Here is a 15,915-nt window from a genome sequence, read left to right as displayed (position 1 = left end):
TGGGGAGGCCGCTGCCCTTTTTAAGTGTCCATCTCTTTTTCCTTGCTCCTCACTTGCCGGGATCCCCTTCACAACCAGCCCATTGTGCTGGGGGCTCCAGCAGCTGGGTGGAGTGTTTCAGGCTCAAGTGTAATTTCAGTGCTTTTAAAAGCTTTTGGAGGGCTTTTTTCTTCTTCTTCTTTTTTTTTTTTTTTTCTTCTTTCCCCTGAAGAGGACAGCAACGCCAACAAGGGATAATTTGATGGATTACTCTGCAGGGCTGAGGGGCTCTCCTTAATCCCCTTTGTGGGGCTGCTGGAGGAGACGCAGAGCAGAAGCCCCCAGCCCCAGGCAGAGAAAAGGCAGCTCAGCAGGGTGGGTTTTACACTCTGACACATAAATACAGGCCCTGGTCATGTGGTGCTGGATATAATCTGTGCCCGTCCCCACACTGAGGAGAAGGGGGCACCTGGAGGGGGCTGATTTTTTCCCCCTTTCCAGTTGAATTTACATTTTGATTCTTCTGCTTGAAAAAAAAAAGGAAAAAAAAAATAATAAGCAGAGAAGAAAGACCCTGGGGGGAGAGGTTGATTTGGATCAAGTGCCAGGGGTGATGGGGACAGTCTTTAAGCGGCAGAAATGAGTGAAAAGCAGAAGCAGATCATCTCATTTCCCCTCCTGCTCCGGAACGGGGGCTCCTCTCATGAATAAAAGCAAGAGCTTGGGTCATGCAGCAGCAAAACAAAGCTGGGGCTCTGCTGTGCAGCCAGCCAAGCTTGTCTGAGGGCTGGAAATGCTGCAGCAGCCCTGACACCGGCTCAGGGGAGCGTGACCACGAGGGCTGAGCCTCTCGGGGCTGAAATTCTGCTGATTCTGGGGGTGTTGGGAGTGCTGAGGAGTCTGGGAGGTTTTGCTTGATGAAGTTTGGTGAGGAGATGCCAGTCCTGAGTGGGTACAACGCTGCCAGACCCTGCTGAGCACCAGCACAGATCCCAGCCCAGGCTGGAGATCCCTCAGCAGCTGAGCTGGGCTTTACTGGGGCTTTTCAGCCCCCCAGCCCTGACCTGAACTCAGCTTTGGGGAGCTCCTGATGAGGTGAGGGGGAGGATGGGGGTGAAGTGAGGCTGAGGCTGAGGGGCATCCCAGCAGCCTTGGACCCTGCTGGCTGCAGGACTCAGGGTGCCCAGCTCCAGCTGTGCCCAGCTCCAGTTGAGCTCAGTTCCAGCTGTGCCCAGCTCCAGTTGAGCTCAGTTCCAGCTGTGCCCAGCTCCAGCTGAGCTCAGTTCTAGCTGTGCCCATCTCCAGCTGTGCCCAGCTCCAGTTGAGCTCAGTTCCAGCTGTGCCCAGCTCCAGTTGAGCTCAGTTCCAGCTGTGCCCAGCTCCAGTTGTGCCCAACTCCAGTTGAGCTCAGTTCCAGCTGTTCCCATCTCTGGCTGTGCCCATCCCCTGCCCCTGCATGGATGCCCCGGGCAGCCTGAGGCTGAAGCCCAGCCAGGAGCAGGGAGCTGCTGGCCCTGGCACAGCCCTGGCATGGCCCTGGGCTCGTGTCTGTGCCCCAGAGAGCTCCAGCAGTGCCAGCCTGGCCTCTGCTGAGCCAGTGACCCCCTTAGGCACAGGGAGCTCTGTTTGGAATGGGAGGAGGAGGAGGAGGAGGCCTGGCTGGAGCTGGCTGCTCTTTGCTGGGAGGAAGGATCCTGGCAGGAGCAGTTGCTGTGCCACAGGAGGGTGCAGGCTGTGGGACAGAGGCTCTGGGATGGGGTTAGGACATCTCTGGAGTGTGACGTGTGAGGGTGAAGGGCAGGACAGAGCTTCCTCCAGCCTGCCAGCATTCCTCATGGGCCGTGCATTCCCAAATGGAGGCGCCCTCAGCTGTGTGCTTGTGCCAGGGATCCCTCTGTGCCCTAAAGGACTCGGGATTTTAGCCCTGGAAGCAGCAGGATCCCCTTGCAGGGGGGTGCAGTGCAGAGAGAACCATCCCCCAAATCCAGGGTGTCCCTGGGGAAGCTGGAGCTGCCACCAGGAATGGCCCTTGGTGACTCCCGTGGCCTGAGGGATCCTGGCTGCTGGGCCCTGCCCTGGGAGATGAGGGAGGGATCCCAAACCCTGCTCTGGAGGGGATTTCCAGGCTGCTGCTGCTCTTTCGTCAAGAATGGAGCCCCAGGGCTCAAAGGAAACGCGGGGTTAATTCCCAGAGTCCGGATCCATCCCCTCCCCGAGCTGTGAATGGGGTCAAGGAGATTTGGGAGGGGGTCAGGAGAGGTCAGGTGAGGGTTCCATTCCGTGCCAGGAGCCTGCCAGAGCTATTCTCCATGGTGCATTTCCCATTCAGCAGCACTGAATGGACACTGATAGCTGTGAAAGGCCCTGGCTGCTCCTGAGCTCTCTCCCCCTGCAGCTCTCTGCCACCCTTTCTTCCAAAGGGCTTCAGGGAATTCACAAAGAGCCCCTCAGAAGGTTGGAAATGTAATGTTGGGGTTGTGAGTGGGAGCTCTTTGCCTGTCCCTGTCTCTGGGTGCCAAACCTGGGCAGGGAAGGTGAGGAGTGAATCACCTGGGCTGGAGCAGCCCCACCTCAGCCAAGGGATTTCCCTTCCTAAGGGAGTAAAGCAGCCCTGACAGGGCAGAAATAATTAATAATTGTCTTGGTTTGGAAAGACAGGAGTCTGCTAAGGAAGGCAGGAGCCTCCCCTGAAATGGAGAATGTAAACCCTCCCCACCCCTCCAAATTGCTGTAAATTTTAGATTAAGGGGCTCTCAGGCAAAAATATGGGAGCAGGAAATAACAGTTCTTTAATAGGGAAAGGGAAAATAAAAGGATAAAATAAACAATGCAGTAAACCAAACCAACAGTGCCAGAGTCAGAACCCAGCCTGACACCCTGTGGGTCAGGCTGTTGGCAGCAGAACCATTGGAATTGTGGCTCAGCCCTCCTGCAGTGCCAGGGCTGGTTCTGCTGGAGCAGGGATCCTGGAGAAGGGTGCAGTCTCTGCCTCTGAAGATCCAGGGGCAGAGGCAGCTGCTGTTCCTCTGGCAATCCAGTGCAGAAGCTGTGCTGGTGTTCCAGAATCTCCAGATTATATCCGGGTAGGAATGCTTGGCTCCTCCCCCTGGGCTCACATCTCCCAGTGGGATGCTGTAGCTCTTATCAGCCATGCAGGGACATTCAGTAGCTGTTATCAGCACAGGTCCCCTCCCGAGGGAGGAGTGATTGTGGTCACTCAGAGAGAGATAAGGCAAACTGCCCACTTGACAAAGGTAATCTGCCCTACAGATGGCAACTGAAAACATCTTGCATTGCAATCTTCAGCAATAATAAAATTATCAAATGGTTTGGGGGTTGGGAGGGATCTTAAATCTCATTTTGTTCCACGTGCAGGGACACCCTCCACTATCTCTGGCTGCTGCAAGCTGGGCTTGGACACTTGCAGGGATGGGACAGCCACGTTTTCTCTGGGAAAGCTGTTCCAGTGCCTCAGCATCCTCACCCTGAGCCAAATTCTCTGTGTCTGGTCACTGCTGTCTGTTGAGCTGCACAAACCACTGCAAATCAAAGCCTATAAAGCCACGTTCACCGTCATCCCTTGGTCCCTCTGTACCAGTAGCAGAGATTATGGAGTAGCAGGACATGGATTCTTCCAGGAAGAAATGAGATTTTCTCTGCCAGGTAAGTACAACCACATTTTATTAATTTTATTTTTAAAATAACCAGCCCTCACTCTTCACTCTAAGCTCTGCTGAGATGTGATTTCCCTGTGTTGGGAAGATTTAGGAGGAAGAGAGGTTCCTTTGTGTGTGTCCATCAATGCCCAGCAAATCCTCCTTCTCCAGGGGTTTGGGGTTGGTTTTTTTTCCTAAAATCTTCCCTGGCTTCACCTTCTCCTCTGCCCTTGTCCAGCCAAGCTTTGCTCCTGCCCTGGACCCGCCCTCCTACCTGGCTGCCAGGTGAGGCAGCCTCTGGGAGCTGATCTGCTGCTTCTCTGCAGGGAAAGGGCAGGGAAAATTTGGTTTGGAAGCTTTAAAAGCAAACCAGAGAGCCATGGGTTTGAGATGGTTTGGGTTCTTTAAAATAAAGCCATGGTTTGGGGATGTTTGGGTTTTTTGAAAGAGAGCTGTGGGTCTGGAGATGGTTTTGGTTTTTTTAAAAGAGAGCCGTGGTTTGGGTTTTTTAAAAGCAAACCAGAGAGCCATGGCTTTGGAGATGGTTTGGGTTTTTAAAAGAAAGCCATGGCTTGGAGATGGTTTGGGTTTTTAAAAGAGAACCAGAGAGCCATGGCTCTGGAGATGGTTTGGGTTTTTTTTAAAGAAAGCCATAGGTTTGAAATGGTTTGGGTTTTTTAAAAGAGAGTCATGGCTTTGGAGGTGGTTTGGGTTTTTTAAAAGAAAACTGTGAGCTTGAGATGTTTGGGTTTTTTAAAAGAGAGCCATGGGTTGGAGATGGTTTGGGTTTTTAAAAAGAGAGCCATGGGTCTGGAGATTTTGGGTTTTTTGAAAGAGAGCCGTGGGTTTGGAGATTTTGGGTTTTTTTAAAAGAGAGCCATGGGTTTGAGATGTTTGGGTTTTTTAAAGAAAGCCATGGTGTGGAGATGGTTTGGGTTTTTTAAAAGAGAGCCATGGGTTTGGAGATTTTTGGGTTTTTTAAAAGAGAGCCATGGGTTTGGAAATTTTTGGGTTTTTTAGAAGAAAGCCATGGGTTTGAGATGTTTGGGTTTTTTAGAAGAAATCCATGGGTTTGAGATGTTTGGGTTTTTTAGAAGAGAGCCATGGCTTTGAGATGTTTGGGTTTTTTAAAGAAAGACATGGGTTTGAGATGTTTGGGTTTTTTAGAAGAGAGCCATGGCTTTGAGATGTTTGGGTTTTTTAGAAGAAAGCCATGGGTTTGAGATGTTTGGGTTTTTTAGAAGAGAGCCATGGCTTTGGAGATTTTTGGGTTTTTTAGAAGAAAGCCATGGGTTTGAGATGCTTTGGGTTTTTTAAAAGCAAACCAGAGAGCTGTGGCTTTGGAGATTTTGGATTTTTTTAAAAGAGAGCCATGGTTTTGAGATGGTTTGAGTTTTTAGAAGGAAGCCATGGGTTTGAGATGTTTGGCTCTCCCTGGGGAGGGAAGAGGAGCAGCAGCAGCTGATGTCTGTCCCATGGCACGCCAGCTCTGGGAGCAGCTGTGGGACAGGCCCACATGTGGCTCCCTTCTGCTCCCAAGTGCAGGAAACCTCTAAAAATCCCTTTTTGGGGATTGCTGTTGTCCTTGTCAAGGTGCTCCTTGAGGGGGAAAGGACAAACCCTGTTCCTGTTGTGGGAATTTGGGGAAATGAGGCTGGAGGGTGAGAAGTGCCAGTGCCACCTGCACCAGCTGTCCCCATGGGGCTGGGAAAGGTCCCCAAAATCCCTGTGGGATGGGCAGGTGCTGCCCATGCTGCTGTTCTCCCAGCTGGGGATGGATTTTCCTGACTCCTTCCATGCCAGAGCTGCAAAGTCCATGAATCCCCCTGGGAAAGATTGGGTTAGGGGTTTGAGGAGAGGGTGTTTGGTCTTGCTGCTGCTGGGGCTGCCACTGCAGGGACATCTCGTTGCCTTTAAAAACAAAATACCAACCCCACGTCCTAAATCTCTGCTGGAGCACCAGCAGATCTGCAAAGGAGGGTGATAAATGTGAATTTCAGGGCGGTTTTTTTTTTAATGGCAAAATTCAGGTGTGAGCCCAGAGCTGGGGTTTCCTCAGGGCAGCACCTTTGAGGGGTTGCCAGCAGTGTTTGCTCAGCCTCAGCAAGGGGCTGGGGCACAGGGGTGGCACGGTGACAATAACACTGCTGTTATCAGCACAGAGGGAGGGCCCTGAAACCAAACCCGTGCTGGGTTCCACCTCTGCTGCCCTGCAAACGCTGCAGCAGCTTCTGCTGAGAGCCTGGGCTGGGCTGCAGGGAGCACCTGCAGGTGAGTCCTGCCTCCCTGAGCCTCCCAAACCCCCTTTTCCAGCCTCTGTCCTCCCAAATCAGCCACCTGCAGGTGAGTCCTGGCTCCCTGAGCCCCCCAAACCCCCTTTTCCAGCCCCTGTCCTCCCAAATCAGCCACCTGCAGGTGAGTCCTGGCTCCCTGAGCCTCCCAAATCTCCTTTTCCCAGCCCTTGTCCTCCCAAATCTGCAGTTCAGGTGATTTCCCCACCCAGCACATTTCCCTGTCTCTCTTCTGTGGAAAATTTAAAAAAATTACAGAGGAATGAATGGGTGTTGGGGTGAAGTTCATCATCTGCTGCGGTTTTATCTGCAGCTCTGTTGCAGTTGGGATTTCCCATCCCTGGCTGTTCACGGTTGTTGCTTCAGGGATTTGTTTTCTCCTCGAAGCCCTGGGAGGGTGTGGAGGGGGAGGAGAGGTCTGTTCCTACCTGCAGATAAGGAATCCAGCTCTGCCTCCACACTGGAATTCCCAGGCAGGTGGAGAGATCCCTGCTGCCTCCCCAGAGCTCTGTCACAGCAGCAAACGGCAAAAAATCAACTTTTAATCTGTGTGAGGCATCTTTCACTTGATGTTTGGGGTTTCTTTTGGGGTAACTCCCCCTCTCTGAGCTCCCCACACCCCAGAGCACAGCAGGCAGTGAACATCACATCCCCCTTTAGGGCTGAGTGCCTCAGTCAATTTTTCCTTGTGACTCTGGGAGCTGCTGGAGCTGAAATTCCTCATGCTGGGGCTGGGCTCCAGCTGAGCACCCCTGACACATCCTGTGTGGAGCCACATCTGAGCAAGGTGGGCTGGAGGGATGCTCAGCCTGGCCCAGGCTGCCTTTGAAGCTGCCTCTGGTGATTAAAACAAAACCTTTCCCCCTCTGATTTTTCCCCCCCTCTGTTTGCTGTTTGACCTCGGGCAAGGCGTTTAAATGTTGAAAGGAGGGATCTCTGTGACAGCTGAGGGGAGTGACCGTCCCCAAAGGGGAATAATTGGTATTTATTGAGTGGCACTGGCAGCCTGAGCTCAGGATTGGCATTTCTCCACAGAGAGAGAGAGTGATGGAGTGATGGCTGAGCCTCACCCCCACCCTGCCAGCCTCCCCCAGCCACCCCCTCGACACAGGGGGAGAGAGAAAAGAAAAGTGACAGAACTCTCCCTGCTGTACTGCCTGCACACACCTGTGTGCTTTTGGAGGGCTCAGGGAGCACTGATCTCACCTCCCCGAGGGGTTTTTAGCAAATTTTGCTGGGCTGGCTGCTGGCGAGCCTGGGGGGTTTGAGAGGCATCTGCTCAGCCCCTGTCCCCATCCCGTGGCCTCTCCCCTCTGGAGAGAAGGGAGCAGTTACAGGGCAAATAAATGACTCAGTCTAATGAGTAAGATAATTGCCATTTGCTGTTAGATGAGGCTAAAGTGGGTCAGGTTTGTTTGTGAAACTCCACGGAGGCACTGAGTGTTCTCTGTGCCCCATTCTGAGATGGGGTTTGGGTGAAATCACCTCCCCCAGAGCCTGGAACCTGCACAGGGGTGTCCTGGTCACCAGGCAGGGATGGGATTGGGGTGAAATCACCTGTCCCAGAGCCTGGAACCTGCACAGAGGTGTTCTGGTCACCAGGCAGGGATGGGATTGGGGTGAAATCACCTGTCCCAGAACCTGGAACCTGCACAGGGGTGTTCTGGTCACCAGGCAGGGATGGGATTGGGGTGAAATTGCTTCCCCCAGAGCCTGGAACCTGCACAGGGGTGTTCTGGTCACCAGGCAGGGATGGGGTTGGGGTGAAATTGCTTCCCCCAGAGCCTGGAACCTGCACAGGGGTGTTCTGGTCACCAGGCAGGGCTGTGGTGGCCTCTGGGGGTAACTCCATGTGGCTGCAGGCACTCTCTGATCATTGGAGGGGCTCTTGAGTGATTTCCCTGTGAGAGGAGACCCCAAATCCTCTGTCTCTGCCATCTGCACCAGGTGCCCTGGCAGGACAGAGAGGTCATCAATCCCCCAGGGCAGGATTGGGTTTTTCCAAACCCTGTCTCACCTGTCACAAACCCTTGGGGACAAACCTGTCAGGGATGGAGTTTTCATCCTTCCACCTCTCCCATTCCCTCCCCACGCTGCTGGGATGGGCACTGTCCCTTTCAGTGGTGACACATCCCTGTAACTCCTGGTTTTACCCCACAAACCCCTGGAGATAAACCTGGGATGGAGCTTTCCATCTTCCAGGGATGGAGTTTTCATCCTTCCACCTCTTCCAACCCCTCCCAGGCCTGCTGGGATGGGGACTGTCCCTTTCAGCAGTGACACATTGTGGTTTTACCCCACAAACCCTTAGAAATAAACCTGTTAGGGATGGAGTTTTCATCCTTCCTCCTCTCCTGGGCCCTCCCAGGCCTGTTGGGATGGAGACTGTCCCTTTCAGTGATGACACATCCCCACAAACCCTTGGAAATAAACCTGTCAGGGATGGAGTTTTCATCCTTCCACCTCTCCCATTCCCTCCCCACCCTGCTGGGATGAGGACTCTCCCTTTCAGAGGTGACACATTGTGGTTTTACCCCACAAACCCTTGGAAATAAACCTGCCAGGGATGGAGTTTTCATCCTTACACCTCTCCTGACCCCTCCCCACCCTGCTGGGATGGGCACTGTCCCTTTCAGTGGTGACACATCCCTGTGGCCCCTGGTTTTACCCCACAAACCCTTGCAGATAAACCTGGGATGGAGTTTTCCATCCTCCTTTGGAGATAAACCAGGGATGGAGCTTTCATCCTCTCACCTGCCCCTCTTCCCATCCCTCCCCACCCTGCTGGGATGGGCGCTGTCCCTTTCAGCAGTGACACATCCCTGTGGCCCCTGGTTTTAACTCATTCCCTGCTGTGTTTAATGCTCTCCCCACAGTCCCCAGCCTGTGAGCAGGAGGAGCAGCCTGCAGTGGGATCCCTGCCTGGGCTCTCCGCGCCTCACAAGAAGAGGAAGAGGAGCAGACGGTTCCTTGGCCGTTGATAAAATGGGAAGCAGCATCTCCCCGGCAGCCCGAGTCGGGAAGCTCCAGTCCTTGCCTGGGGGGCATCCCTGGGAGCTCTGCAGCTGGCAGGACACAGCCCTGTGCCACTGAGGGGACAGCATGTCCTTGCAGAGCCGCAGGACCCAGCTGCTGCTGGTCAACTCGCTGACCTTCGGGCTGGAGGTGTGCCTGGCCGCTGGCATCACCTACGTGCCACCACTGCTGCTGGAGGTGGGCGTGGAGGAGAAGTTCATGACCATGGTTTTGGGTAGGCAGCTTTTGTCACCTCTCTGGGGGAGGGATGGTTTGGGTATGGAGGAGAAGTTCATGACCATGGTTTTGGGTAGGCAGCTTTTGTCAATTCTCTGAGGGAGATTTTGTCGCCTCTCTGAGGGAGGGATGGTTTGGGGGTTAAGGGCTGGTGGAGAGGAAAGGATGTTTTGAGGTTTGGGACAGAGGGAAGTGTAGCCATGATATTTTCTGAAAAATCCTTTCCTTAGGATTTTTCCTCCTGAGAAGCTGAGAGGCCTCAGGAACAAAATGTAGACAATGGGTATCTGCTGCTGTGGGATGCAACAGGTGCATCTGTGATTGGTCCCATGCAGTTGTTTCTAATTAATGGACAATCACAGAATGCACCTGTTGCATTCCACAGCAGCAGATAACCATTGCTTACATTTTGTTCCTGAGGCCTCTCAGCTTCTCGGGAGGAAAAATCCTAAGGAAAGGATTTTTCAGAAAATATCATGGCTACAGGGAAGGATGTTTCTGCATTGGTTTTTTTTTGTTGAACCTTGCAGTCTGGAGGGTGGGGGTGAGTGAGGGCAGGGAGAGGGGCTGTGACCCACTGCCACCTCCCAAACTGACAAATCACCCATTTTAGGAGAGCACACAGAGCAGCTGTGTCCCTGTAACACCCCGTGTCTCTTTCCCAGGGATAGGCCCCGTGCTTGGGCTGGTTTTTGTGCCTCTCATCGGCTCGGCCAGTGACCACTGGCACAGCAGCTACGGCCGCAGGAGACCTTTCATCTGGGCGCTGTGCCTGGGCGTGCTGCTCAGCCTTTTTGTCATCCCCCACGCCAGCAGCCTGGCCAGCCTGTGTGCCCTCAACCCCCGGCCCCTGGAGATCGCCTTCCTCATCGTGGGCATCGGCCTGCTGGATTTCTGTGGCCAGGTGTGCTTCACCCCTCTGGAGGCCCTGCTCTCTGACCTCTTCCAGGAGCCGGACAACTGCCGCCAGGCCTTCTCCATGTACGCCTTCATGGTCAGCCTGGGGGGCTGTATTGGGTACCTGCTGCCCGCCATCGACTGGGCCTTCCTGGCGCCCTACCTGGGCAGCCAGCAGAGCTGCCTCTTCACCCTGCTGGCCCTCATCTTCCTCGGCTGTGTGCTGGCCACGCTGTTTGTGACAGAGGAGGCGGCCATGCAGGGGGATCTCCTGGACGGGCCAGCACTCAAGGACGTGTCCCCAAAGCCACCAAAGCCGTCCCTGTGGTGCTGCTGCTGCTGGCGGGTGGCGCGAGGGCCGTGCCTGCTGCAGGGCAGGCGGGTGCTGCAGGCGGGGAGGAAGCTGTGCCTGCTGCTGCCGCGGCTGCATGGCCTCTACTGCCGCATCCCCAGGGTCATCCGGAGGCTCTTCGTGGCCGAGCTGTGCAGCTGGATGGCCCTGATGACCTTCATGCTGTTCTACACGGATTTTGTTGGCGAGGGGCTGTACCACGGCGTGCCCAGGGCCAAGCCAGGCACGGAGGCCCGGCGGCACTACGATGAAGGTGAGGAGTGTGGGGGTGTTATGAATCTGAACGAGGCCAAACTTTCTCAGGAGAAAGAGGTTCTTTATTGGGGTGAGAAAATAAAAAGGTAAAATAACGCAGTAAACTAAACCAATGTCGCAGACAACTTTTCTGAAAAATCCTTTCCTTAGGATTTTTCCTCCTGAGAAGCTGAGAGGCCTCAGGAACAAAATGTAGACAATGGTTATCTGCTGCTGTGGAATGCAACAGGTGCATCTGGGATTGGTCTCATGGAGTTGTTTCTAATTAATGGCCAATCACAGTCAGCTGGATCGGACTCTGTCTGAGATAGAAGCTTTTGTTATTCATTCCATTCTATGCTATTCTTAGCCAGCCTTCTGATGAGAACCTTTTCTTCTATTCTTTTAGTATAGTTTTAATGTAATATATATCATAAAATAATAAATCAAGCCTTCTGAAACACGGAGTCAGAGGCTCGTCTCTTCCCTCATCCTGGGACCCCTGTGAACACCATCACAAACCAGCACTGCCAGAGTCAGAACCCAGCCTGACACCCTGTGGGTCAGGCTGCGGGCAGCAGAACCATTGGAATTGTGGCTCAGCCCTCCTGCAGTGCCAGGGCTGGTTCTGCTGGAGCAGGGATCCTGGAGAAAGGTGCAGTCTCTGCCTCTGAAGATCCAGGGCAAGAGGCAGCTGCTCTTCCTCTGGGCAATCCAGTGCAGAAGCTGTGCTGGTGTTCCAGAATCTCCAGATTCTATCCAGGTAGGAATGCTTGGCTCCTCCCCCTGGACTCACATCTCCCAATGGGATGCTGTAGTTCTTATCAGCCATACAGTGATGTTCAATGGCCTGTTATCAGCAGATTATTATTATTATAATATCAGCAGATAATTATTTTTATAATATAGTATTATTATCCTTCCCGGATGGAGGAGTGGGTGTGGAAGAGATAAGGAAAACTGCCCACTGAACAGAAGACAGCTGCCATTACAGATGGCAAATAGAATCCAATTCCCTTGGCAATCCAGGACAACAGTTCATTAGGAAAAGGTACAACTTTTATAGCCTGACTTGCCAAGCTGAGACCTGATTGGTGTCAAAGTGAAAACCTCTCACACCATTGGTGAGCTGTGAACAGCACACTCTGGAGAGCCATACCTATAAACAACAGTTACAGAAAGAGAGATAATAATTTCAGTTTTAATTCTTTCCTCTAAGTTTCCCACAGCTTCCCAGGATTTTCCTGGGAGAGCTGTGTCTCTCTCTGTTCAGAGGATATGTGATTACCACAGGCCCCCAGCCAGGCAATAATCAGCATTGACTCTTATGATTCACAGAAGGCTGATCCATTACTTTATTATTCATATTATATGATTCCATTTTTATTAAGAAACCCATTCCTTTTATAGACACAGCTGGATATAATTGGTCCTCCAATCCAAACACCATCACCACTGGCTAATTAAGAAACCACCCTTTGGTAAACAAATCTCCATAGCACATTTTACCTGTTCACAATAACAGGTGTAGCAAAAGAAGATAAGAATTGTTTCTCATTCTTTTCTCTGATCTCACAGCCCTCCCCAGGCCAATGCCTGGGAAAGTTGTGCCTCTCTCTGTGGCCAGAGAGCTGCTGCCACATTCCCTGGGGTAAAAAAGTTTCCTGGGAGCTGGGGATGGGCTCAGCTCTGTTGGTAATTAAAAAAAAAAAAACAAAAACCTACAGCAAACTTGGCTTTCTGCAGATAGGGCAGGAAAGAACATTTTCCCATGGCTCCCAGAGCGTGGCACAAGGTTGGGAAACACCTCCTGGTTCTTCCCAGCACGGATCTGGCAGGGCAGCCCTGGCCTGGGGCTGGGCTGTTGGGTCTGGCAGGACGGAGCTGGCTCTGTCTGCAGGCCCTGCTGGATGGAGAGCTCCTGGCACTGCCCTCTGTGCTGGTGCTCACAGGATGAGGGAAGAGATGAGGATCTTGGCTCCCATCTTTCAGAAGGCTGATTTATTATTTTATGATATATATATTATATGAAAGGAAAATGATCTGTTAAAACTAAAGAATGTATCATATATATTTTTAGCATATATATATTACATATATACTAAAAATATATATTAATATATATTTAAATTTAAATATATATAATAATAACATATAATATATTAATATATTATAATATTAATATATTATTAATAGTAATATATTATATAATATATATTAATATTAATATAGATTATATATTATATTTTATATAATATATAATAATATAATAATATATATTAATGTATATTTATAACATATATATTAATATATATTTAAATTGATATAAAAATATAGTATGTATATATATACTAAAAGAATAGAAGAAAGGATTTAATCAGAAGGCTTGCAAGGAAAGGAAAGGAATGATAATAAAATCTTGTGACTGACCAGAGAGTCTGAGCCAGCTGGGCTGTGATTGGCCATTAATTAAAAACAACCCCATGAGACCAATCCCAGATGCACCTGTTGCATTCCACATCAGCAGATAACCATTGGTTACATTTCATTTCTGAGGCCTCTCAGCTTCTCAGGAGAAAAAATCCTAGCAAAAGGGATTTTTCAGAAAATACCGTGGCTACAGCTCTGCAGCTCTGCCCTCCCTTCCCAGCGAGGGGTGAGGGCGCTCCCATCCTTGCAGAGCAGGGAGTTTGGGTGCTCCCATCCTTGCAGAGCAGGGTGTTAGGGCGCTCCCATCCTTGCAGAGCAGGGTGTTCTGGGTGCTCCCATCCTTGCAGAGCAGGGTGTTTTGGGTGCTCCCATCCTTGCAGATCAGGGTGTTCTGGGTGCTCCTATCCTTGCAGAGCAGGGTGTTTTGGGTGCTCCCATCCTTGCAGAGCAGGGAGTTTGGGTGCTCCCATCCTTGCAGAGCAGGGTGTTAGGGCGCTCCCATCCTTGCAGAGCAGGGTGTTCTGGGTGCTCCTATCCTTGCAGAGCAGGGTGTTAGGGCACTCCCATCCTTGCAGAGCAGGGTGTTTTGGGTGTTCTGGGTGCTCCCATCCTTGCAGAGCAGGGAGTTTTGGGTGTTTTGGGTGCTCCCATCCTTGCAGAGCAGGGTGTTTGGGTGCTCCTATCCTTGCAGAGCAGGGTGTTCTGGGTGCTCCTATCCTTGCAGAGCAGGGTGTTCTGGGTGCTCCCATCCTTGCAGAGCAGGGTGTTTTGGGTGTTCTGGGTGCTCCCATCCTTGCAGAGCAGGGTGTTTTGGGTGTTCTGGGTGCTCCCATCCTTGCAGAGCAGGGTGTTCTGGGTGCTCCCATCTTTGCAGAGCAGGGTGTTTTCATTCTTTAATGTCTTTACTTCAGGGGTGCTCTGTAGCACTGGGGTGGATTTGCTGCTCCTTCCCTCCATTCTGCTGGGAGATTCCCACCTCCAGCCGCCCTCCAGCAGCTCCCCTGTGCCTTGGAGCTGCTCACAATCCTGCAGCTGCCACCTCCCAGGCTGGGACGCTGCTCCAGCAGCCCTCACCTGTCCCCAGGTGTCACCTGCTGTCCCATTTTTTCCTGCTGCGTTGTGCCAGAGCCTTCAATCCCTTCCTAACCACTCCTTTGGTCTCCTTAATCCAAATATTTTATTCTGGAGGCACCTTCCTGCAGTTTTGCACTCGCAGGGCCCTGCAGCACACTGCCCCTTTGTGCTGGGTGTCTGTTTAACTTCGAGGCAGCTTAATTATTACTTAACACTTGCACTGTTTAGCTGCCAGCAGCTCAGCCCTCCATTGTGCTGGCTGTCATAGAAACACGTGTTGAGTAATGATCCCTGCTCCAAAGGGTTAATGGCTTTAATTCCCTGAAATCTGAGCGATCTTTGTCAAGGGGGTAAGGTCCGGATTGCCACCGGATGCATCAGTTTGGGGCACGTTCTGTACTTTACCTTGGCTCCGGCACAATCCCTCCTCGCCTTTGTTCCGCTGCTGCCCCTGGCATCAGATAACAGCGGATCCTGGGTCAGCTGCAGGTGACAGCTCCTGGGGCCAGAGCGGGACGAAGGGACAAACAGGGGTGCCAAAGGCAGGGGTGGCATTTGGGGTCCCAGGTGTGAAAAACGCCAGTCACTTGTTTTTAAACTTTTAAAAGTTTAATAGTAATAAAATGGTTAGAAAAAAAATAGCGATGCAATTAGAGTAATAACAATTTGGATAAATTGAATTAGGACAATATGAGACAATAAATACAAAGAGTTACAGATGTCCAGGTACCTTTTTCTGGGCAGCACGAGCCCGAAAAAGGCCCCACCTTAAAAGAGGATTAACCCTTAAAAGCAACAGCCTGTTGCATATTCATACACCTCATCCATGATGCATAAATTCCATTCAAACACAGGATTCTGTCTGGGCAGTGTCAGCTTCTTCCTCTGAATCCTAACAGCACCTTGAGGCAGGAAGAAGTTCGTTTCTCCTGATAATGGAGCAATAAATTCTCTTTCTCTGAAAGATTCAGGTGTCCCGTGGCTCCTGTCTCACTGCGAGTCCTTTCTTTTAAAAATGTATCTTACACAGCACAGTTTCTATTTTAACATTTTTTATAACCTAAAACAATATTTACCACACTACTTCAGAGAATCAATACAGCATTACTTTCTAACACAACACATATAATATTCATTTGAATATTTGTGAAAAGCCAATCATAAAATACATGCATTTTTCACACCAGGGGTGCCCAGGAGGGAAGGAGGGGGCTCTGGGGGTGGCTGCTGCAATCCTGGCATGTCCTGGGTGATGCTGCTCTGTCCCCTGAGCCAGCCCAGGCTGGCTGAGCTCTCTGGGCCTCGCTGTCTCCTTGGGAGTTTGGGACAGAGGCACCCTTTGGGGTTTGGGACAGAGGGAGGGATGTTCTGGGGAGAATGAAGGAGGTTTTGAGGTTTCTGGACTTTGGGACTGATGGAGAGGGAGGGATGTTTTTGGAGTTAAAGACTGACAGAATTGGAGTTTGGGACTGACAGGGAAGGATGTTTCTGGGGTTTGGGACTGATGGAGAGGAAAGGATGTTTTGAGGTTTGGGACAGAGGGAGGGATGTCTCTGGAGTTTGGGATTGATAGTGAAGGATAGTTTTGGGGTTAAGGAGTGATAGAGAAGGAAGAATATTTTGGGATTTGGGACCAAGAGAAGGATGTTTTTGGGATTTGGGACAGAGGGAAGGATGTTTTGGGCTTTGGGACTGACAGGGAACAATGTTTTTGGGGTTAAGGGCTGATGGAGAGGGAAGGGTGTTTTGG

The 15,915-nt window shown here is 51.4% G+C and overlaps 1 protein-coding gene across 1 annotated transcript in view; it reads left to right on the top strand.

The window, feature by feature from the left end:
- SLC45A3 (solute carrier family 45 member 3) overlaps positions 1-15,915 on the top strand; it is a 31,057-nt gene that overhangs the window by 11,099 nt on the left and 4,043 nt on the right. Inside the window, exons 3-5 of the mRNA XM_066565436.1 lie at positions 3,355-3,642; positions 8,803-9,176; positions 9,844-10,680. Coding sequence (XP_066421533.1) covers positions 9,029-9,176; positions 9,844-10,680 — 985 coding nt within the window. The 5' untranslated portion in view covers positions 3,355-3,642; positions 8,803-9,028. The remainder of the gene's footprint in view (positions 1-3,354; positions 3,643-8,802; positions 9,177-9,843; positions 10,681-15,915) is intronic.

This window comes from Molothrus aeneus, chromosome 24 (genome assembly GCF_037042795.1).
Source record: "Molothrus aeneus isolate 106 chromosome 24, BPBGC_Maene_1.0, whole genome shotgun sequence".
In the NCBI taxonomy this organism is placed as follows: Eukaryota; Metazoa; Chordata; class Aves; order Passeriformes; family Icteridae; genus Molothrus; species Molothrus aeneus.
This window is presented reverse-complemented; position numbering and strand designations above follow the sequence as displayed.